The sequence below is a fragment of the Rissa tridactyla genome, chromosome 3 (genome assembly GCF_028500815.1).
Source record: "Rissa tridactyla isolate bRisTri1 chromosome 3, bRisTri1.patW.cur.20221130, whole genome shotgun sequence".
In the NCBI taxonomy this organism is placed as follows: domain Eukaryota; kingdom Metazoa; phylum Chordata; class Aves; order Charadriiformes; family Laridae; genus Rissa; species Rissa tridactyla.
In genome coordinates, this window is record NC_071468.1 from 23,684,498 (window position 1) to 23,710,238 (window position 25,741).

At 36.7% G+C, this 25,741-nt stretch overlaps 1 protein-coding gene across 1 annotated transcript in view; it reads left to right on the plus strand.

Annotated features, from left to right (window-relative positions):
* Window positions 1-25,741, plus strand: part of USH2A (usherin) — a 392,064-nt gene that overhangs the window by 27,049 nt on the left and 339,274 nt on the right. The window contains exons 3-8 of the mRNA XM_054195462.1: window positions 7,853-7,988; window positions 9,156-9,219; window positions 11,586-11,880; window positions 13,203-13,387; window positions 15,944-16,165; window positions 17,472-17,565. Of these exons, the coding sequence (XP_054051437.1) occupies window positions 7,853-7,988; window positions 9,156-9,219; window positions 11,586-11,880; window positions 13,203-13,387; window positions 15,944-16,165; window positions 17,472-17,565 (996 nt within the window). The remainder of the gene's footprint in view (window positions 1-7,852; window positions 7,989-9,155; window positions 9,220-11,585; window positions 11,881-13,202; window positions 13,388-15,943; window positions 16,166-17,471; window positions 17,566-25,741) is intronic.

Below are 25,741 nucleotides of genomic sequence, written 5' to 3' on the forward strand. Positions count from 1 at the left end.
CTTGGAAAGAGTAGAGGAATTTTGGGATAAACTGATTATTTTGTTCCCTGTTTTTATTAATGTTTGAGATAAATAGTCCTTGGGGGCATGAAATCTGCTCCCACCTGTATTCACTACATTTTTGTATTTAAAAAGAAAAGCTAAATATGAATATACTAGAACAAAAAAGGAGAGATAAAAATCGGTAGAATAATGCAAAACAAGAGGAATAAGGTAGAACTGGGGGTAGGAAAGGAACCTTTGAGGTGGATGTTCAAGATGTTTAAATTCTTTAATTTATTCAGTGAAGGAAGTTTTTGAATCGTGTCAGAAAGTTGTCTGCTGTTTCTGATGCATAAATTTAGGGACGCATAGACAGATTTTTAAAAAATATGTAAAATGCAGCATTGTGCTTTTTGGTTGCTAGATCTGCTTAAATCACAGCTGAAAGTAAACTTGGATTCATGCTAGTGGATTGATTCATCCTGTTTTTTTCACCAAAATTCCATTTGTCCAATTTGTGTTGTTTAAGTCCATATCACTGACCTTTCTTCTTTACAGAAATTCACTTACAAAGGCTGCGTGGAAGCCTTTGTAACTGCAGCTTCAGCAAGATTTGCAATTATGCAAGAAAATACCAAAATACATACCTGTGTGCGTCTCATCTTTGGTATGCAAAAGCCCTTTACTGCATCTTTCACTAACTGTTCCGCTTCTGTTCCACGCCTGCTTTCCCAGAGTAGAGATGTGAACCCACATGTCCCCCAGTGGTAGAATATGCCGTATATCTTTATATGAGCAGGCAAAAAGAGCATATTTAGACAGGTTGAAGGTGAAAAAGATTTTTATGCTCAAGTTTCTGATTAGACTATTATAGCAGCATCGCTAATTCCCCTCCTTCCATCTATTGTCTTCCCTCATCTGTTGTCATCAGTGACCACTGTTGATTTGTTGACTCTATTAAAGTATTCAAGGAAGCCACAGGCCTGTCATTTTGGTCATAACCTTAATCTGTTTTCTCACCTTGGGAGAAAATGTGTTAATACACTGTCTGTTTCTATAGACTGAGCTCATCGAAAAAGTTCCTGATGGAACAAATCTGCAATACATTTAGAAGAAAAAAAGGATTTTTTTTCTGAACCTTGGTTATTTTCACAGATAGCTAGCTATGTTTAGGTAGCAACTTTTATAAAAACCATACCAAATTAAGTGACTGTAAGCAATTGTAATGGTACGTTGTGCAGTAATTTTTGAGCTGGGTGAATCGCAACTTCTCCTGATTTCTCATAATCTCTGATTCCTCGTTATTTCTGAATGATTAAGCAAATCATTTATGCTAAATTCTGCTTTAATTTACATCTCTGTAAAGCCTGTGTAACTTTATTGATTCTGGAGTTGCTTTAGCTTTTATAGCAACTAAGGGGAGGGGTCATTTCTGCCAGTTTGCTGATCTGGAAAATAAATGGAACATCTTTTTTTACGCCTTACAGGTAAATTGTATAGCTGCCTAATTGCTTTTCATAAAGCACTTTAAAATTCTTCATATTGGGTGTCACCTTCTTTATAATAATCATTCCTATTATTTCTATTTCTGAGAAACTTCTTGCTGTGCAAATAGACCTTATTTAAAGGATGAACTAATGCAGACTTGTTTGAGTTTTCTTACAGTTTATTTTCTGTTCAGTTATTTGGAAGAGAATGTGCTTGTTTTCTCATATTTGAGAAATAAGCTTTATGTTTTATTTTTTATTTAATTTTTAAATTTAGCTTGCATTTACAGCTAGCAAAATTTGGATCTGTAACTTAAAAACTAGCTTGAATGTTGTTCTTTTTTTTTTTTAATTTTAGTTTGCAGATACCTGATATTTGGAAGAATCTTGTTTAGTGTCTGGTCCATATCTTAAATTCCTGAAGTGCTGCTTTTTCATCTTGTTTGAAAACAGTGGTGTGTGTCCATTATGTGTTTTGGAATGTATTCAATTTCCTAGTATTTATCTGAAGATGAATTTTTGGTCCTTGACCTTGTTTCCTACATGTCGGTCATTCCTGCCCCTGCCATCTGAGACTTTCTTTGATGGTATAAATAGCCTTAAGAGCTGAAGTTACAGTTGAAGTGTTTGCCATCACTAAATTGTCCGGATAACTAAATAGGCCAGGGTTGGTATCATTTGGCTTGAATGATTGGAAAAGATTTTTTTCTTTCACTTTTGGTGCCAGAGTCTCTCTATTGTGGAACTCCTCATTTATGGCCTGCAAATCTGGGAAGAAATCCATCTGGTTTCTTCATCTGTCTTGCCAGACACTGTGATCTAGCTGTTAGAACAATGGATGATGAAAAGAAACTTTCATACAAAGATTAAATTGTATTTTATGGTTACTAGAAGCTATGATGAATAAGAGTAAAAAGATCTAGCTAGTGGAAAAGATTCATGTTGTCTTGAAAGAACTCCCCTTAGTTTATCTGTAATATTTTAATATTTTTATTATATTTTAATATATTTTTCCCATGCGATTAAATATTAGGATAGGAAAAATAACCTAAAGGGAACAATTGTACTTATTAAAAAACAGGTGGGTCTTTGAAACATATAATAATTATAAACTCTAAAACATTTGGGGAAGAGACTGCTGCATCTTTTGGTTGTGTTCGTTTAGTGCAGTGGAGTTTTAATCTCTGGTTAGCGATCTTGAGCTCTGCTATGATATATTTGTGTATTCTTTATTATTTTTAATGGAACAGAAAGGATTCTTTTTCCATGTCTCTCCTTCCTATCTTATTTGAGATAATTTTGCACAAGGTATGTGGATAATATCTGCTGATGCAAAAAGATCATAGCGTCCACTGGAGAAGAATTCACTTTCTTCGTTTATTTTGTTGAAATGACACAATTCTGTTCTATATGGAAGAGACTAAAATTGTCTCAGTTGCCTTTATATATATGTAACAGGACATTTTGATGACAGGATAATTAATGTGTGAAGAAAAAGTGTATGTCGCTTAAATGTGTCAGATATCACACATGTATGTTGCTATGTAATATATGCATGTGTTATTAGCTGAAAGCCAAAACTTTGTAGATTGAGGTCTCAGGAGTCCCCCAAATTGGCTTTGGCTTGGAAAATGCCATTGTATCTCAAAAGGGGCAATCAATATAACTGTTCCTTTAATTGATACCCCAAATGTCTTCTGCCTTTGTGTTAATGAAGAGGAATATTAGGCTTTTTTTTTTTTTTAATTCATACTGATAATTTTTTATTGAAATGTTAAGTATTTTTATTATACCTGTTATACTGTTTAATTACATATTTATTATACTATTATACCTATAGATAACACTTCAGTGAGAGGCTTAAAAGAAAAAAGAGAGAGAGAGAAAGAAAAACCCCATCACATTCTTGAATCAGTCTATACGGTGTATGGCATTGGGAAGTATCAGTTTTTGCGTACAAGGAGCAGCTACACAAATTCGTGCAAGAGAAATCCATGGCAAGTTATTAAATATATAGAAATATATGGAAACCATGGCTGGCTGATGAAGTGGTTTGAGGTTCAAAAATTATTCAGGAGCGGTGTCATAGGTGCTTACCATGTTCATGTTTCTGCTTTTTGCCAGTTTTTGCTCAGTCTTAGCCAGTACAACTGCTCTGAAGTACAGTGTTCGATTGTGATGCTTCTTTTTTGCCACACAGGTTACTGCAATATAGTGGAAGCTTCTGGTAGCAGTTAATACATGAAAATACTGGCTTTTGTTTACATGACAGCTGTGGCTGATCCAAACCAAGTGGCAAAGTTCATGTTAAATTTCATGGTTATGCCTTCATGGATGGGGTCTGAGTAGTACGGATCTTTAGGTGAGAAACTACAGTTTGTTAATGCCTTTTCTGTCCCTATCTCATTTTATAAGTGGTAGTTCATCCTTCAATGTGTCCTTCATTCTGCACTACACTGGCCCGTAGGGTAGGGAATTATTCCTAGGTGGGCAGTGGTTGGTTTTGGTATTTCTGGCTCTGATGGGCAATTTGCTTGTGTCGGAGGACTGTAAGAACTTCATTCGGGATGCACTGAAGGAACTTGCCTATCAACTTATTGGCCCAGCACCTCTTATCTTTGAAACTCTTCTGGATCATAACAAGAATGCTATTAGAGGAAAGATTGTGGATATCTTTCACCATCTCAGTTCACCATCAAATGGATTTTCCATTGCTTGGAATTGGTATTAGGCTCTGCGTTGGCAGAGGCTAATGTGGTTGCAGAGTGAATTTATCTTAGTAACTAATCCTTGCCACCTTCCTGTGAGGTGATTTGCTAAGTATTTGACAGATGGGGAAGCACAGGAGGGAGAGATGGCTTCAGAGCTGGGATTAGAACGCTGATGTCCTAGGCTTCTGGTCCTGTGCTCTGCACAACCATGAGGCTAGCCCGTTCTACCCATCTTCTGTTACTCTCTTGGGGCAAATTCCTATAGAATGTTATTAATAAAGACAACAGGGGAATAATCTTATTGTCCTAGTCAGGAGGGAAATTCGTCTTTTATTGCTGTGGTATTGTATGCAATTTAATGCTAACGGTCAGGAGACCTTAAATAACTACATCAAACAGCCGATTCGGTGCCAGCCTTCCTTCTTATTTAGCTTAGTCTAAACTGACACCAAACTTTGAGACATTCCTCTCCTCCCACAGTGGAGAGCCGCTGGGATTTTTTTATACCACACATGGTTTCCCTCCTACATTTTCCTCCCATGTCAGATATTCATACCCCCTTTAATAACCAGCAGGGGGATCATTACATTGAGCTACTGCCAAATGCATAATGACTGCTGCCTTTGCCTTACACAGTCACTGCACTACTGATATCCAATTCAGCATTGTAAAGTGCTTAGGGCTACCTTGGGGATGTGCTATATTAAACCCAACTATTCTAAATCCTATTTAATACAAAGAGATTGGGGGGGGGAGGGGGGCGGGAGATTTAAAATTGTCATTAGTCACCTATTTTCAACAACTAAAAACACCTGGTCATTTAGGGCCCAATTCTGTCACTCTTAAAGTCATAAATAGCCCCACTGATGTTGATAGGAGGTGCATGAAGGCAAGCACTCTCCTTACCATTGGGGGAGGCAGAATTGGGTCCTGTAGGAGCTGCAACTGAGGTAGTAAGTTTGCAAGGAGCTGGTGGGGGTGAGTGCACCCATTTCTGAATTCCACTTACAAATGTTTTACAGTGAAAACAGGAAAGCAGAAACATGCTTCATATCTAACTAAAAATAAAGGTACTCTTAAACTTGTAAAAGACAACATTTTTATTTGAATGATATGACAGAGCTGCCACAGGAGTGTTACCTGCTATAAAGAAAGCTTAAGAATTATTACCTTTATTAGACCAGTGACACTGAGCTTTAGCCATACATTTCTAACTTCTGTCCCTCTACAGAGACAATTTTCTTTTCTTAAATAAACTGTCATGCTAGTGTTAATATATTGTTGGCTCCTTCATACTCTGAGAATACTGCTGATATAAAACATGTATATGTTAGATTGGTAATAGTATCTTTAGTGTAGCTGACTAGAACAAATGTGTTTCCCTCATGGCTGTGCTAATGTGATAAAGGAAAATTGGCTGTTCATCAGCTTTTGGCTGGGTAAAGACAGTAAAGATGGAACCACATTCTTTTTTATGCATTAATACCACTGAGAACTTTTCACTAGTTATATTTCATGTGTGGGCATGTTGTGCAAAGATGTTGTAAAACATGAGATAATGCTACAAATAACAAAGTAGAAAAGCCTGTATCTTTTATGATGATAACAGTCAAACACCAAATGACAGTAACAGGCTGTAAAAAATGTGATGCAGAAAAAAAATGCAATGTAACCACCAATATACACATATACTTAGGCTCTTGCAAATAGGGCATCAGATGTTTAGAGGGCTTTGAATTAAAATTAAATAAAAAACTGTTGTATTTAGGTCATTGATGTGTCAACACAAAAGATAATTTAAAATGGAGAGATGTATTTTGAGCAGTGAAACTCATATGCAATAACTTTTTGAACAAATCTCAAGGCTTAGTAATTATGGTAATAGCCTTCAAATTTCCATCAGTGGAAGGGCAATAAAAATTCCTATCTAAATTTAGGAAATATTGACTGAATCTAGAAATGGCAATGAAGCTCAGCGTGCATGTGTATGTTTGAAAGTGAAGTTTAAGGAGAAAAATTCATCTGTACAATTTGGTGTGAACCCTAAAAAAAAAAACCAACAAAAGGAAAACCAAACCCAAAACCCCAACTAAAACAAAAACAATAAACAAACCTCTCCATCTTCTTTCATATTTTCTTTCTTAAAATACTGATAGACTCATGTTGCCCGAGGCACTGGTGCTGATCATCTGAGCTCAGATTTATAGCTAATTGTGTCTGTTTATCTTGGTCTGAAATTTGAAAGACTTTATTGGTGGAGTAGCATTGTGAGTGCTTATATTGTGGTTTTCAAACTGGTATTTTTTCAGGTTCTGGCTTGCCCCTTTGCAACAAATTATTCTGGCTTGTAGACCTTCTGGTTGTCCTCACATATATATTGTTCTTATGGAAGCAATTATTCCAGGTTTATTTTGTTTTGATTAGCGTGGGTATCAAGACAGGCTAAAGCATTCAAGTTTTATTTGGCCTCTGCAGACATGATTCACCAGGCATCTATATGTGCAAAATGAAAATAACACTCTGTAAATTTCAACAAAAGGATGTTTCAATATCTGAAGGCTACCGAGCTCTCGTGTGAAATAAGCCTTATGCAAGCTAATTATTCCTAAAATTCAAGTAATTTCCATTTGGCAAATAAATCACTTTCTGAAAAAAACGAGACTGACTGTTTATTCAGTAAACAATTCAACAGAGTTCCAAAGTTTTGAACAAGTTGAACATAGTTTCTATAATTAACTTCATTAATGGGAAGCTGACTATAGCCACAGTGCCTCCAGTTTTCATTTTGGATGTGCCTGTGTTTTTTAAATGAAAGTATTGGATTTCATAAAATGAAAGGCGGAAAGGCACTCCCATATTATTGAATTTTTCTAATTTACGTAACCAAAACATGACGATTTTTAATGCAAAAAAAGTACTTTGTAAAAGCTCAACATCTTGTGACTTTGTGGAGCTGGGAGAATGCCATAAAGTATTTCTATGAACGTTAGGTCAAATTTAAAATGAATTGGCAGGCAAGGGAATGCTTGCAGAAAACAGTACCGCGGGGTGCTGGCTGAGTGCATATTCCTAGCCAAGGGTTCCCTTGATGTAAGGGAAATACCCACTGGGTGTAAAGCAGATGTAGCCAGTTCCTATACCGTTCCCTTCAGCTCTTGTAGAGAGAAATATGCTGGGGTTAGGGAGGCGTTTTGGAGGGGTGTTAGAGGCCTGGCTGAAACGTGCTGCGTTTGGTTATCCTGAGTATGGTAGATAACCCCTTGAGGCCTGTATGAGCTGATGTGTATGAGAAGAGCTCTGACAGCTGTAACATGTGCCCATGGCCTGAAGTGGTGATGTAGCTGTAACCAGTCTCGTACCTTGTGAAACAGACCCTTCTCCTTCTCCTCTCTTCCCCCTCCCCGCCAGATCACTGTACTGTAGTTTCTTCTTTGATTTAACCAAGGTGGAAATTTTATACTCTGTACATCTGAGTGATGCTCGTATTAACTGGATTGCTAATGGATGGACGGAGAAAGAGGTAACTACTTTCAGCAGGCACTGAAAATAAAGACACGCAGCAAGTAGGTTGAAGTAATGTTAGCATTTAATCAGTGATAGACACCATATGTAGAGAAATCAAAGTGATTGCATAATGAAGCTTGTGTTTGTCCGCTTACATTGATTCTATAGGTGCATCACAGCAGAATTAGTTTCTTCTTGAATGGCTGGGAAGATGATAACACACCTTTTGATTCAAGGATTCTTGTGGGAACACTTGCAGATACTGATGGTGATGGTACATTGCAAATTGGACAAAGCTTCACAGGTAAATCTTGTAGTATTTGAGTGGAATGCACTGAAATATTCAAAATAAGATGTGCGCAATGTGGTTAAAGAACATGTGTGTCATTTTAAGCTACCTATATGCTGGGAAGTAGTATCTTCCCACAGGAGAAAATTCCTGTTGTACAACTAGCTTTCTCAAAAGGTTGTCTGAAAGATAGATGTTTGGAAGATGATCCTGTAGCATCATAATTTATTCTATGTGTTACTGCATATATGTAGGTTTTCCTGCATTCTCCAAAACATAGGTATGAAAAGTGACGTGTTCCATTTATTTATGATCATAGTTTTTCTGAGTAGATATATGAAGCTGTTTCAGAATGGGATTGTGCATGGCCACTAGACTACACTCCTCTCTAGAGTCAGGAATAGACCTCTGGCTGTTCATGTTCTTCAGTTCTATCAATACTCATGTAAACCACTAGCAGAATGAAGAATCCCTCAGCCTCTAGTAATGCCTGATAGCGTTACTCTTCGTATACATCTCAAATTTTATATGTACTACAGCATGACATGATCATTGCATTACAGCTGGGGGATGTTTTGCTGCTACTCACAAATTCTTGGCTCTGCAGATGTAAGAACACTGACTGTTGCTCTTCAGGAACACACACAATTTGAAGTTAACTTCTAAATATAACTATATGTCACTTCATTGTGCTCTTAGGCAAGTAAGTCATGCTGTGCCCCATTTCTTAAAGCTTCTGTTTGGAAATGTGTTTTGTTGTGATTTTGGTTCTGAATACTGGATAACTGATAAATGTTTAAAAGAAAGGAATATTTTTAAATGCTTTTTATCTTTATTGTATAAATTGATAGGTACAGTTGTACCTACTGTATCTCTTCTCTAATTAGAGGTGGCACATGGACTGGCTCATTACTTCTGTCTAATGAGCCGATCCTTGTGCCACCTCTCTAATCAGAAAAGAGATAGGTACAAAATGTTCTTATAAAGTTATTATAAATCATTCTTTTTTATCAAAAAAATTAAGTCACTGCCCTCTATAGTTTTGTCCAGGTCCAAGATGGTTTCATTCAGGAGGGGTAATTGTGCAAGAGAGATCTCTCAGTGCTGAATTAAAGGTGCTCTCATGCAGTGCAAAGCTGCCTTCTGCTCAATAGATTACTTATTTATAGTATATTTTCTTAGGTTTAGAGCAATTTGTTGGAAGAATGCAAGATTTTCGATTTTATCCAGTGGCACTTACAAACAGGTAAAGAACCTTCGTTTTTGCAAAAAACTAAGGGTGTGGTGAGAAGAAACAATAGATAACAATATGCTTATTTCCCAAAGTAGAATCCTTCTCACATGTCTTATGATGATGTAGTTTACTGAAACTCCTTTCAAAGATGATTTTTAATCTAAAAAATCTTGAGTTAAAATAAATTCAACAACTTAATATGTTTTGCTTTTGAACTGTTGCTTAAATATAGATAGTATATGTAGCAGTATATATAGCATATATGTAGCAAAACTCAACACTCAGTAATAAATGGGTGCTTTCCTTGTTATTGTTGTCCCTGTTACAACCTGACTTAGTAAGTGTTCTTGCAGAGAGTAGATCCAGTTGCTAGATTTCAATGCTTATAAACTGTCTAGGTGTATCAACTCATCATAATTCTGACATAATCATGTGTGTTGATAAACTTAGTCCTGCTGGATGAGACTTACCAAGCTTTCCCAGAGCTCCGTGTAAACTGTAGGGCTAGGAAGGGAGCATAGCAGGCTGGTCCAGTTTAGACCATGCAAATACCAGTGATCCACATTAAGATGACAGGCACTCCAATGGGTCAGCCTACCAGCCTCGTGGCTGTGAGCTTGGCTCCCTTGCTTAGCAGTTCTTTTCCTCTGGTTTCAGCTTACCCATGGTATCAGACATCCATGTCAGGTATTCTTGATGCTCCCTGCACGGACGCGCACACCCCTACCCCAAGGTGCTATTGTCTTAACTGTTCATTGCTTTCTATATTAGATTGTCACCATAAGCTGCCAATGATTTCACGAGCTCAGCCCGTGTAGCCCTGGGCAATTGCTTTGACGTCCTCCATTCCTGAGGCCAAATTACGGTTGCCACTGCAATTCCTGTTGCCCTCCAGCCTCCCTTCCTAGTGCATTACAGAGAAATGTTACCTTTGTTATCCAGCTCATGCTGGATTTATGTAGTCAATTCAAGCTGGCCAAAAGTAGTCAGGTCCTATTTGTCTGTGTGGTGCTTCTGGGTAGGCTACATGCAATGACACTCGTGACTGCAGACCTTAAGGCTACTTAATGATAGTCTTTCAATAAGATGTAGAGCAGTTTCCTAGGAGCTCAGCTGTCTGCAGGACATTACTATGAGCTGAGCTCCTGTGAATTTAAAGTATAAATATGAATCTGAATTCCAAGTTATAGGAAAATCATGTTGGTTGTATTCTTTCAGAGCAATTCTTGTCAAATTCTTTGAACTACAGTTGAAGTCAGTGAAATTAATAAAGTTTAAAAATTGAAAGACAAGGTATTTTACAGTGTTGTGACCTAATGATGTCTTTGTAGATGTAGTTTTATATCTACAAATAACTTGGTCCAAAATGTTTATCTGGGATAAACTACGAAGGAAAGTCTTACCTACATATCAATTAATTTAAGTCTATGGCTATCTAAAAGGTTCTGTTACTTTGGGTACCGTGGAATTTGTAGTGGCAGCTAGCAAGTATCTATTTGCTTAATAAGTATACAAAAATTATGTTATTCCTGATAAAATAGGAAAATGGGAAAAGTAAGGGTTTTTATAATTTAAAAATCCAATATCTCTTGGGTTTACAAAATCCTTCTTTTACACCAGAGATGAGCAGATAAAGGTTTAGGTAACCTGCCCGTGTCATTCATATATCTGTCTGCTTGCCTACCTATCTATGTATCTATTTCGGTTGCTGATGTCAGAGGGAACTAAAGTGACTCCATGGCTTTGACGTGGGCTGTAAGAAGCAACTAGAGTGATCACAGACTGGGGCAGCTAAAAAAGTGGGCATTTGTATTAAAGTTAGTTAAAAGTGAAAATATTTCTATCCAGATTTTCTAAGGTGCAGTGTGATATTGCTCAAGCTGGTCTTTTTGGAGGATTTGAGTGCAAACGTTCAACTCATCTGTGGTTACAGGCAGTGTGCCAACGCTATGGTGTGCTTAAGACCAGTGTCCAGGTCACTGATTGGAATCAGATATGATGCCATAATAAAATGTTAAGAGAAAAGGAGAGAAATCCTTCCATCTAGGGCTCGATTCATCCTACCCAGCTTTAGACGCCCCACCAAGGACCTCATTTCCCTTGGCTCTCTATATGTCTGTGGAGCAATGAAAGCAACTCCAGAGTGCTTCTTCACAGATACCTTCTGAAGGTGCCTGCCGCTTACCATTGATTACATAGGGACCCTGGGAGGCCTGATTTCCTAGCTGATTGCCCCATTTATGTGGGACGAAACCAGGCCTTTAGGGCTTCTACTATAATGTAAGCTGAATTTTGTTTAATCTATGAGCTTAGAGGCACAAAGTGGCACTTGTCCTTTTTTATCATGTATGTAATTACTTTTTTATATGCTGTGACAGAGACATTTTGGAAGTATTCTCTGGAAAATTTCCTCATCTGCATACCCAATCTGAGTGCCGCTGTCCTGGAAGTCATCCTCGGGTACATCCATTGATACAGAGGTACTGCATCCCTAATGGCGCAGATGACACCACTAATGACAGAGTGCTGAGGTTGGATGCAGAAGCCCATCCTTTGTATTACATCAATGATGATGACATTGGGACCACCTGGATTTCATCTGTGTTTGCTAATACTGTGGGTCTGGATCGTGGTGTTTCAATCACAATAGATTTACAAAATGGACAGTATCAGGTAATGAGAAGCTTACATTTGGTGCTTACATTTATTAAATCTTACATTGAGAAGCTTACATTTATTAAATCAAAACTAGGAAAATATTTTTGTAGACATTTTATTACAATTTTGAGGAAATTCAAACCTTGTGCTTTAAGATGTTATCCTTAGAGGACCAGGAAGAAAATTTCCTTTATCAGCATGAAACAATGCAAAAGGCAATAGAATGCATTATGGTGCTTGTCATTCTCTTTTGATGTGCCTCAGCTGTTCTAACAAGGAGTAATCTAGAACAGATATACCAGAGTGGATATCCTGTGTGAAGACACCAATATTTAGAAATTGGTTGCTCTCTTTTAACTCTACTTTTTTAAATTTCAACTTTAATTTTAATTTCTATTAAAACTTGAGGTGCTTGTTTTATACCTTCTGGTAGAAGGCTGACTGCAGTCAAATGGAATTTAACATGTCTGGGGTACACTGACATATCAGATGAGATTTCTGTTTTGTTGATGTTCTGGAGATGGTAATTTAGCCTCCTGAGGAATATGGAAGGAGAATAAAATAAGCAGGCAAGGTTCCCCAAGGGGCCAGATTGCACCTAACACTTCAGTATGCTGTTGAAGAGTATCAGGATGTTTTGGAAGAAGGGACAGATCAGTAGTGGGGCTGCATTCATAATAGGGGCTCCACCAAATTTCCATGTATTCTTGCTAGCTTATCTTTTATTCTTTTTAGTCATTAATGGTGAGAAGGGAAAGAATACGATGACAGGTTTTGGCTATGTAAGAAAGACTTAGTTCAAATGCCTGTGAAGTTTTAAGACTTGGCTTATTTAACACACATTTCTGCATAAGCAGCATGCTAGTGGAAGTGGTCAAGTGGTCTTTAAAACAACACGGGGTATTTGATGAGATTCCAAGCTACAAATAGAGACATTCCTAATTAAAAAAAAAAAAAAAATTAAGTTCACCTGTTATCAAAGAACTTATCAAATATTTGGCAATAAAAAGCTATGCCATTCAGTTCTGCCAAAATAATATTACAGTAACAAATCGTGGACTTGACTTTATAGTGTATTTTCAAATGTTCTTCAAGAAAAAGTGGAGTTCTGATGTGACAGTTTGGCTGTGTAATAATGTCTGAGAGATCAAAGAGCTTGTTTAACAAAAAAGGTTATCTTTGGTTTTAATTGGGAGTATGTGGACTGAAATATTGGTTCTTTTTCTGTCTGTGAGTGGTAAAACAGATTATATTGTCACATCAAAAACAATTTACATTCTCATTGTTTTACAACTTAGGCATTAATATCAGTTTATAAATTTGTTATCTTCTTGTAGGTATTCTATATTATACTGCAGTTCTTTAGCCCACACCCTGAAGCAATAAGAATTGAAAGGAAAAAAAGAGATGATCTGAACTGGGAAGACTGGCAGTATTTTGCTAAAAACTGCAGTATTTTTGGAATGGATAACAATGGATCTCTGGAAAAACCAGACTCTGTCAACTGTCTCCAGCTTCCTAGGTATGAATGGGTATTATCTGCATAGTACAGATGCTTTGAACAGGTCACATCCTGACACAATTAATTTCTATGTCCCAATGAGATAGAATCTTTTAATTTGATGTACTCGTTTATTATGGGCTGCTGAGTATGTAAAAGACCCCAAATCTGACCTTTTGATTGAAGATTGCCAAATGGTCACCTGCCATTTTTATCAGATTTCAGACATTGAGGAATGTGACACAGTTGATTCCTCTGTTATTTCTGAGCTAGACTTTTGAAAGTTTGCATGCTTGTGTTTTGGGGGACTATTGTCAGTGGAATTACAGAACATTGAAGAGTGGAGGAAGGTACTGATGTAACAGATTGTTTTAAACAATCTAATGAGTGTGAAAGTATACCTTCTGATCTCTGAGAGTGCAACTTGTTCTGAAAGTTAGAAGAGAGGCCAAACTTAAGTACAAAAGCCAATCTTTCAACCCTATTACTAATCATGCAAAAAGTTTAAGAAATGAGTTGAAAATTGTGTCTTGAAGCTTTCTAATCTTTCTAAGCAAGAACCAAAACAAAACTGGGGGAGGATCATTACCTTTTAGAAGCATCTTGCAAGCCTTTTTACTAGACAGTTAGCATGTGCAAATTTAAAAATATATAATATATACAATATACGTTTCATAAATACAGCGTGTAACTTATATAGTTAATACATATTATCATTTTCTGCGCATGGATGTATGTACATATACATATTTTTGAATCTATACCGCTACATATATTCAAATGCCCTATCTCTTGCCTGAATTCAGATGCAAGTCAATATTAGGCTTGTTTAGTACTTGACAGGGAATCAGTGAGAAAATACAGTACCAGGTGCTGTAGGCATTTTGCTTTTTTTGTTGTTTCACTTTTGCTGCCTTCCTAAGACTTTTCAAGAGTCAGCATCTTTGTTCTCCAGGAGTTTGGTATTCTGAGGAGAGGAGCATACAGTCATCTGAGTTACACCAGTTTTCAGCAAAGGACTTTGAGCTTTATTGCTAATCCTTGGAGCACAGGGTAGAGGAGAAGGGAAATCTCTTAAGTAAGCCAAACATTTTTGGATAAATAACCCAAATGAGGTGTAATGCCCTTTTCATCCCAGAAATACGTATTTATATATTTTCTAAAAAGAACTGAGGAGTTAAGTATGAACCGTTTCCATAAACGTTTTGTAAGTAGTTTCTGCCCTTGGATTGCAATGTAAATGATGATACGAAGTGATATGAATGAATGATTTTGGGTGCAGCTGATGTATAGAAAGCTTTGTTTTAAAGATAGGAAATATATCTTGTAACGATGAGTATTCTGTGTACCTAAAAGAGAAGTTACTGTTGGAACAATGCTCCAGATTTGTGTCAGCAGTGTGGCAGAGCTCACTGCTGAGACCTTTGCTTGTTGTAAAACAAAACTGGTTTCTCTCTGTCTCTCATAGGCATGTACTTGTAAATGCCAAGACGTGTCCAAATTGTCTGTCCAGGATTTAGACACCAGTGTGCTTGTATCCTGGTGGCCTAGCCAGGAGTCCTTGGGTTGACATGGAAAGCAATTGACCTTTCCTTTGAAAACCTTACCATGCCTTGAGGGTTCTTGGTTTGGTGACCACATGCTAGTACTGAACTGACTCTTTTGTGTCCTTTAGGAGATGAAAGTGATTAAGGTTTTTGTTTCTCCATCCTGTATCACCTCTGTAAATTAGGAGTTGTTCACTGTCCTTTATCTCCTTATCAGAGACTTGAGTCTTTGATTAGTCTGAATATTGGCTGCCCCTTGTTTTAGGATCTCCTTTGTTTCCCTGGTTTCCTGAGAAGATGTGTGCCCTAATATCTTGATGACCTGCTTATGTAGGGACCTTCAGCCTTAAAGTACTTGTGCTGTTCCTTCTGTTGCTTCCATACAAAGTTGTGTCATTCATCTGCCATTTGTACCCATCTTAACACTTTCATTACAGCTCTATATGTCATGGAGGAAAAATACTTGATTTAACTTTCTGTGGAGGGGAAGTTCTGGTGGAGGCAAGTTCTCCTCATAGCTAAACTCTGCCTAGTAAATATGTTAACATGAGATATGATTTATACCAAATTGTGCAAACGTGCAATTTATATATACTTGTTTACTCAGCCTTTCCTTGAATTCTCAGGACTGTTCTTCCTGTTCTTGGGCTTAAATGTACAGTCTTCCTCTCAATCCTGCTGCTTTCCATTTAATTCTCTTGCACTTCACTCACTGGAAGGTGGCATGTGTTTCTAACTCTGCGCACTCATCAAATGAGATGATACAGTCCAGTGACTCTGGAATTCAAAATATAATTGTTTTTATACGGTTTTTATATATGTTTAGCAGGTATATAATTAACAATATGGGCATGTTAATTATCATGTTAGTCATCTAAATGATTTCCTTATGTAGTTCAAGCATAGTTCATGTTTCTCAAAGACACAAACTTAAGTGGGTATCCTCTCTGAAAAAAAGGATATTAGGAGATAGAATCTGTAAAATATGTGAAATTTTCATGTTCATTTGTCTTCTTCTCTGTTTAAACAGCTTTACACCATATTCCCGTGGTAATCTAACTTTTAGTGTTCTTACCCCGGAACCAAATCACCGGCCTGGTTACAATGATTTTTACAATAGTCCATCTCTCCAAGAATTTGTAAAAGCTACACAAGTGAGGATTCATCTCCACGGCCAATATCATACTAATGAGTCTTGGGTAAATTTTAGGCATAGATACTATGGAATTAATGAAGTTACAGTCAGCGGAAGGTAGGTGTTTCGGAACTCTTCCCTGACCTATCACTGCCTCCTGACTGTTACAGCTTTGCAAAGTGTATAATGACCTGCCTAAAATTTAATAAAGTTGTTCTGCATTTACATTTATGAATGAGAAGGGAATTTGGTCTGAAGCAGTGCATCAAGTTTGAAATGACTGGTGTACTGTTTTTTTTTAAAACACTTGCTCACATGTTATTTTAAAATTAATTATACTTATTACACAAATCTGTCAAAAGGAGTCCTTTCCTTGGAATTACCAACGTCTCTAAGCAAAGGCTTATGATTGAAACCATGGCTTGTGCTTTACTTCAGTAGCTCTTCCAAGTTTCATTATAGATTCCCAGACATGGCAATTTTAACAGTCTTAATGCAGAGCTCATTCTTTGTTTTATCTGTAGTTTTCCTTTTAAAACTGGGCAGCTGCCAGTAAAAGTGTTACATTATCTGTGACTGACAACTTTATTGCATATGATAAGTGTGCTGTCTTGTGAAAGAACTAATTATGCCCTGTAAATAATATGCAAATTTGGCAATGAAATAGTTTCCAAGAAGCATATGGTGCAGATTTTTGTTAATAAGTATTATTCCTGAAATTATTTTGGTGGCTCTCATTTTGAGAGAAAGCACCCCATTAGAGGTCTTATTTACCTTAAAATTTTCTACACTGCTATGTTTTGATTATTGATTTAGATGTGTTTGGATAATGCTTTTACTAAAATAGCTACAATCTTGGTGACTATGTAACAGTAACATTATTTCAGCTGTACTTTGCAAAGTTCTGCCATGCTTCCAGAAGAGCAGAGTGGGATAATTATTGCCTATTAACTTATACTCTATAAAGATTTTATTTTAGTAAGAAATAAACATTTTAACTGAGATCAAAATGGGTTAAACTGGAAAATTATGCTTGATGCAGTTAAGATTTCTTGAAAAGCTATAGCCACACTCTAAGGCTTAATATTGATGAATAATTGCCATTTATTTAATAAAGTTTTACATATTAATGTTACATACTGAAATATAGTTTTCATTACACATTATATAAGGTAACAGTAACTCTACTACGTGCTGGTTTTTATTTTCTTGGAAAGCAATCGTTGATACTAAAAAATATGTTGAGTAAAATAGTCTTTTGTAGGTTATTGCACTTAAGAACATTCTCTTTGGTGTTTATTAGTTCTTAATAAAGAACTAGAATATGTAATACACAAAACTGCCTTTGTGACCATGTTATATATTGTTGGACCGATATGTTTCCATGTTACAATTTTTTCTTCACTACCTATTGTTCTTTCAGGTGTAATTGCCATGGCCATGCTGATAATTGCGACGCAGCTATGGAACCATATAAGTGCCTGTGCGTCAAGGAAAGCTACACAGAAGGAAATAATGTTAGTCTCTTCTTGGTTTATCTACATCGCCTACGAACCGCCTCAAAATCGGGATTTTAGTCTTGGGAGAGTGTGTGCATACGTGTGTTAGTGTTGTCCTAGCTTTTACAGGGAAAGTTTCCATAGCAGGGTTGGTATTAAATAAGGAAAGAAAAAACTACCCCCTACCCCCCACCCCCTGCCAAGAGCCATTCCACCACAGACCACCAGGAGTGCTGTGTTCAGGGATTTGATTTCTTGTTAGAGGATTATGCCACTTTGAAACATTAGATGCAAACCTGAATTTAGATTGTCAGCATCTAATAAAGATTATGGATCTCCCTGCTGTAGCAACTAGCGAATGATCTGTAGAGTGAAAAGGTAATGAAGACCCAATGTTCACAGCAGATATGCTTCAGAGGTTTTGTTTTATTCTTTTTTATTTCTTACTCTACTGTAGTTTGTCTGGTCCTGTGGACTCCAGACCCATTCAGTAGACAGAGTGCAGTAGGCAACAGTCCTGGAGTTTAGCTTCTAATTTAGTTTCATTCGAAAGAGAACAGTTCAAGTGGTACAGGAGAGCTCCATGATGTAAACCAAAGCACAGTAAATGCAGAAAATTTGTGGATTTGCTTCAAAACTGCATGTCTAATCCAAGGTAAAACAGTAACATAGGTTTACCTTCTGATACTTGGAGCATCTGTAGATACTTGGGGCATCTGTAGACTGCGGTCTCTGACTTCAGCTAAGAATGAGATCTTTTAATGCAATTGTTTACAAAATATGTTTAAGATACAAAGAGTTAAAACATTTTGGATTTGATTTTAAGTGTCTCTTGCATAGATGAGCACAGTTAAGAAGATACTGAGACATGCTCATACATATGTATTTGGAAGTTATTTTCTCGGGGGTCCTAAACCAGTGATTTGTGTAGTGGCTTTTTAAAACATTGAAAATAGAGCTTTGAACTTACTTATTTAAGGACAGCCTGTAAATGTCAATTTCCCGTACTTTTCACAATCATATATGACACTTGGTTATCTTTAAAATTATCTGTAGTGGCAACGTGATTGTTCTAATAAAAGAACAAACTTAACGTTACTTTTTACTGCTCCGTATTTTCAGATAGTTGATATTAAGGTTAAATTTCTTTGAATTAATTCAAAGGCTGTTTTAAAAAATCTAGATACAGTCTAGAAAATATGTTTTTATCATTGCTTTGCTCTTAATAACAGCATTTCTCAATAAAGAGGGGTGTTGTGAAGTGTAGTGTGTAGTTGAAACTTACCATGTTGCAAAAGTGTAATTTTCTTATTTGGCCATAGGAGAATGAAAATGGGGTTGTTTAGTATAAGTCATGGTCTTCTAGAGAAATACGTAGAGGAGATCTTAGAGTAATGGTGCCAGTTCTCACTTATTTCATGCAATCTTTGGTTTTCTTGGAAGCTTTCACATACAACTTAGGGAAAGCAGAACCATGATGTATGAGTTAAGAAAACTTGTTCAGAGAAAATGTCCTGTCCCTAGATTAATTATTTATCTCATAGAAAAAGGAAAAAAAAAAAAAAGAAGAAGAGGTAAAGAAGTTGAGGTTAAGAAAGAATGAGCTGCATCAAAGGAACGAATCCCGCAGTCCCACTGAATGCTAGATTTCCATCATGAGTACATGTTGTATTCTTTGCTACATTTATGCCTTTTGGAAATAGGCTTTCCAAAAATTAAGAAGGGGTTATGGAATAGGAACAGCAGTAGCAAAGGGGAGGCTAATCTCACATCAAAAACCCTCCAAACAGTTGATGCTTGCTAGAACAGAGCAAGAAGTGTTAACCTGAGAGCATTTGATATTGTGCTTATGATCATTTGAAAGATCTTTGTAAAATTTCATAGGGGATCTAAGTTTTCTAGTTTTTTTTAAGCAGAAGAGTACGCTCTGCAGACTAAATGGGATTTGAACAGAAATTTGAAGTTTTTAGATGGGTCAAATTAGAAAAAAAAATTCAAACTGACAATGTCCCTTTAATTAGAACACATATTGTGAAATGTTACTTTGTAGGGATTAATTATAAATATTTAATAAGATCTGGAAGTTCACCAAGCACTCCTGCAAGACTTATGCTACCTTATGAAAACAAACCAAATACATTTTAATGATGTATCTGCCTTATCAGATATTTTCTGTCAATGTTAATGGGTTGTTCCAGTGAGTGTCACATTTTGACTTGGCATATATGCGTTGTAACTATAATTGAAATGCTTGAATTAACCGTATTCATTCAGAGTACAGTAAGGATGTTGTTTAATTCTTTTCCTCATTCTTTAATGACCATGTCAGTATCTACTAAATATGAAATGAAATAGAAGTAGTAATAAAATAGAATTAATATTTGCAAGTGTATCACTAACTACTTTGAATTTCATCAAGGATTTACATGAAACCCAAAGGTTTTGATTTTTTTGTAAGGCAAAACCAAAATCCATCCTGATTTTTGACTGTCATTGACATTGATAAAACTCTGTCTTACAGACTTACGCCTATGTTTCTCAGGCTCCCACCCCAGTGAATTAGGTATTTTGTTGTTGTTGTTATTATTATTTGGGATTCAATTAGGCATTTGATGAAGAAAGTTTCCAAATATAAACTTTTTTGGCGGGGAGGGAGCAAGTATTTTTGAGAAGAAATTGCACTGTCAGCAAACTCTTCTTTTAACTTTTGTCATGGGCTAGCAGTGAGTAAGTCACCACAAGGGAGGGTGTATAAGAAGGCTTTCGGTTTTTTGTATCTTGGACGAGAAATAAGAGATCCCTTGACAAGCTCTTAGCGTATGGCAGAGTATGTCCTTGTCACATTTACGCTTAATACAACTAAAATTACCATCTTGAATTTATCTGGCACATACATCTGGATAGCTGTTGCGCAGCAAAGCAACACCAGAAACTAAAAATTTGCATAATTCTTTACAAATAGAAATCTTAGTTTAGTTATTTGTATCAGCATGTTATGAAATTTGACATACCAAATGGAATTTCTTTTTCCTTTTTTTTTTTTTTCCTGAGTTCTGTTTTGATGAAGAAATATGTTACTATGAAATTTGAGATGATGGGAAGAAGGGAATGCTTAAGAATGACTTGCCGGTGTTGAGGGGCCAGATTAAGAAAGAAGAGCAAATAATTCCTCACAGAGCTTGTCTCTCATCTTATAAAAAAACGTTCAGCTTCTTAATTTACAAATTTATGCTGTAAATGCCTTGTGTCTTGCTTTGGGAAATAGCTTTGCCTTCTACAAATGGAAACTGAGGCATCAAGAGTGGAGTCCGGATTTTGGTAACATTTATATGCAAAGACTAACTTATAGACATGAGATTAGTATGTCCAAAAACTTTCCACAGTGTCACATGAAAAACTGGAAGCAGCCCATGAAAAAACAAGGTAATCAAACAAGGTCAGCCTTACCGTACCACCTCAGAGCCTCCTTTAAATTGGTCATACAGAACCTAATAGAAAGGTAATGGCAAAATATACAGCAATAATTGTAGAAATAATAATAAAAAATAGAATTTAAAATAAATAAAGCAACTCTGATAAATGCTTGAGAGGGTATGAATGGAAGTGAGACAATAACTGGATACAGTAAAGGCTTCAGGTCTTTGTAGTTTTCCATGCAAATAATTAATGGTTTTGAACATCTGCTGTCTGAAAACTAGATATGGCATTGTTGATTTACCAGGAACTGGATAAATAAGGGGTTTTATGTTGTTACAGAAGAATCTATCTAAACGTTAGTTAAAGGTCAATCTGTGTCATCATGTCAGGTGGTGGAATTCATGATACATAGTACCTGAGGAGCTGTAAATATTAGCTATAGTAAGTGGTTGCTCAAGAACTTTTAACTTGCAAAAGCAAGCAGGCAAAAAATGCACTTTTTGGTAAGCTCTGTGCCATAATTTGTGTGTCCAGAGGATAGACCTGGGTGGAAGCTGCTTATATCAGAATAAAAAGAAAGGAAGTCAAGCAAGCAGATGGTTGACTGGAGTTTTAGGAAAGAGCAAGCAGAAAGGCACCTAGTTCAATAGTCTTACGTGCCTGAAAATTGTAGGTAACTTTTGACATGTCTGTGGAAGTTTGTCCATGAATCCATCCCTGGAAAACTGGTGTAATTTCACAGTTCAAAGATCCAAACTTCTAAAACAATTTGTGTACAAGCATTGCTGAAATCCTGAAAGAACTTGTTGCAGTCTCAGATACCTCATATTTGTTGCACTGGTGATGACATACTGAAGGAATTGTGAAGTGGTCATTATCCCTTATACATTTTGATAAATATTATTTGTATAATTGTATAAGTATATTTGATAAGTTTGTAAGTTTTACTTAAGATGTAGGCAGATGGCAGCTAGCATTATGGTTGTTATTGTTACCTCTCAGGAACTAAGAAGGCTGTTCCAGTCTGAAAATGATTTTCAGAGGTTTATGCATTATGCAGGATATTTATTTCATTTAATGTGGAAAAAAACCTGAGACACAACTGGGCTGGGACTTCACTGTTGTTGTAAGTAGCTGTTGTAAATCATAGTGCCACATAGATTTATTGAATTTCTATGATTTTTCACATATTCTGTGTAAGTGCCTGAGTAATTAGCCAGTCTGGTTTTTTTCTTCATTTACCCCACTAAAACTATTATTAAAAAAAAATAAAAATATCCCATGCAATAACTTCCCCAGAGGAGTGAAATTAACCATAGAATACCTGGTGACTGTGGCTACAGCGCTCTCTAATGTTACAGGAGAATGGAATTCAAAAGCTTATTCCAAATAGACAAGGTAGAAAGAGGGAAAAATAAGCACAAGATCTCTTATAATTTAATATCCTGAGCAAGTCAGAGCTTTGGTAAAACAGTACATATGCCGAACTCATCAGCTGCAAAACACACCTTCTCCCTCTCTTTTATTTTACAGAAGTCCTGCAGGTTTGGAGTCTAAATGAGTAAAATGGATCGGATGCCTGATTTGAAATGTCTTTGAATTTTAATCCTGGAGAATTTAAGTGTGAATTATTTTACTGAGCAGCCCGATCGTCAGAGTTAGTGCGGTTGCATACGCTTTGATTTTTTAGGACTTAGTGTTGCTTCATATAACTTCACCAAAAAAAACATAAATGAAAGAGAAGTTGAGTAAAAATATATCTTATGCTGCCTGACAACATCTATCCTAGTGTTTGAGATCTCAGTGGTGTCCCATTATTGGAATCTGGCATTCAGAATGGTAGATCTTATGTTCCTTGCCAGTCAGGTTCTTTGCCAGTCACTTTGCCATTGCAAAGCAGCAGTAGTGTCTTTTCTTAGAATGCTATTTGGCATACGGCATTTGTAAATCACCTGTTATGGCTGCGCTTAGTTTCTAAAATTATGTTGCATCCTTTTAAGGTATGTGAAGTGTTACAATGGAACTCTGTAAGACACTCCTCATTTCTATTCTGTCTTCCTTAGTCACTTGGAGTCACTTAGAATGCTCTAGCTTTTTTGTTTTCTAATAAAACCTGGCTTTTGAGTTTAAAAGGTCTTTGGGGAGTTCACAAGAGACAGATATGGTTCAAAGCTCTGCTAACACGCGGTCTTGATAGATCGTGAAATGCTGTAGTGAGGGTGCTGAGGAAAAGCCATGGGGATATTAAGACAACTGTCTTCAGAGTAGGGCTAAGCTACACTGGAATAGGTATTGCCTAGAAGCCATATTTATTTGGCGAATGAAGCTAAATGGAGTGAAAGCATACTGTCCATTTGGGTACAGACTGGGATCTTGTAGGAAGGAAAAAATTGTATGGGATTAACTATACTATTCTAGTCAACACTTACAGGGCAGCATAAATCATTGCGGTTGGGTGGTACACATATGGAGTTTTTCAAAGACAAGAGAGCATTCAAAATGCCTGAGGCACTCTAGTCTTGATATCACTTCAGAAGATATTTAAATCTTTGTACTGTTCATGGCATGGGATATGTATATTATAGAAGCATATGTATAATATATGTATCATAACTGTGTATGTACACTGGTTGTTGCAACTGAACTTTGGCTGACAGGTGTGAGATGGGAACTCCTACACAGGTTAGGAAAAGAAACAACAGAATATTCTACATAACGTTAAAAAAAAAAAAGGATGCCACCCAGAGGCAAGCAGCGGGATATTTTAAAAGTGTTGGAGTAGAAGGTTCTAGTTGATCATGACTTCTTGCAAGCCTTAAAGTATTGTTACAGTTGCCTTCCGAAGTATTTCTTTGAATATTTGTTGACTGTTTCTTCAGAGGCACTGTCCTCAACATTCTTGGTGAGTAGTAAGGTACTTGGCACATAAAGGCTTAGGCTGAAGTCACTGGTGATCTTTCCGTAAGATTGCAGGATTCAGGAATTTTGAGAAGGCAAGTTTTTAATAACAGTTTTAGTAAATTAAAGTCCTGAATTCGTTAATGCAAAAAAGTTTTTAATCATAATTTTAGACTAATGAATTGGACCAAGATGAGCTAGGCATTTTGACCTTCTGGCTCCATGTAATGCTGTCTCAGAAAACTGTTTTCACAGAAGGTGGGTGGTTCAGATACTATATATCAAGAGGACATGTTTGTTATTGTCCATAGGGAAAGCCATATAATTAACATTTTTTCTGAAGAGCCTAGATGTAACTGAGAATAAGGACATCTCCATGTTTGTGGGGTTTATCGTTATGGAGGAAGGCTAGTGTTGTCAAGAACTAACATTCTTTGTAAACCCATTAGACCTTGTTCAGATTTGTCAAAGGCTTTTTGGGAATTTACCTATCCGTTTTGCATGTGGTAGCGAAGAATTGAAACCTGAATCTCTCAATACCTTTGAAAATCTCCATAACTGTTGCTTTTTGGACAAATACAGAGCTTACATTTGGTGAACACAGACCTGAAGATTACCATATGTAAACCATCATGCTACCAAAAATGAAAGCTAAACACAGCAGGTCTGGAAGTTAAACACAATTCTTAACCTAATAAAGGTGTGACAAACTCAGCAGGATGAGGTGGGGGTCCAGTACACGTTTTTAATGCATACAGGTGTGACAACTACTAGAACAGCAATTGTTTTTCAGTCATTGCCAACTTTCGAATGACTACTTTTTTGCCAAGGCTTTTAAAAAGTTTGTCAAAGTTCTGAAAGTCAAATGCCATCTTTTTCTGTCTTACTCTTCAGTGTATGTGTGTCATTTAACAATAGGTGCAACCACAGGTGTGCATGATCTAAGATTAAATCTGAAATGTAACGATGAATGCTTTCAGCAGCTGTATGGCTGGCCATGCACAAATGGAAATTCAGGGCTGGCAGGTTGGTAGCGATTCCTGTACTGTTTTCCTTTCAAGGAGGACGTATTTCTATAGACATGCTGAAAGGTGGAAGCTGCATCAGTGGGATGGTTTGACTGGGAGCTCTGGTTTCTCTCTTGCACTTCCCAAATTGTGCAATGTCTGAATGAACCCTCTTGTCTCATGACGCTGATGCTGGTTGTCCTCCACGTAGAGACAAAGGGAGTGACTGGAGAGAGGAAAAATGGATGTGAACGAAGGAAAGACTTAAATAACTTTTAAGTTGTGTAACTTGTGTAACAGTTATGGTGAAGGCATTCCCCTTGGTGTACTTAAACTGGGCTAATCACGGTTAGGCAGTGATTCTCCTGATAAATAAACTGGGCTAATCACGGTTAGGCAGTGATTCTCCTGATAAATAAACTGGGCTAATCACGGTTAGGCAGTGATTCTCCTGATAAACAAAGGTCGGAGTTCAAGGTCTCAAGAGAAACCCTGCTCATTTTCAGCCTGAAACCTCCTTTTCCTCTCACTGTCATGCTGGTGTGGTTTTTTGTTGTTTTGTTTGTAACAGATTGCAAAAAGGTGTAGTAGTTATTGTTATTTTACCTCTTACTGTTAGTTTCATTTACGAAAACTAAATTTCAGCAGATAAATTCTTGTACTTTGATTTTTCTCTCCCAAGTTGCTTCTGAGTTGTGACTGCTCCACAGTTATTGGGCTGTCTTAATCTTATGTTTTCTTATTCAGTTTCTCATTTCACCCACAGTTGATTCTTTCCCAGCATGAGCTGTGAAACAGTTTAGAAACTTGAGTATAGTTTCCTAATGATCAGCATATAGGTGATGTAGGCACACTGGGCCTAAATAATTATC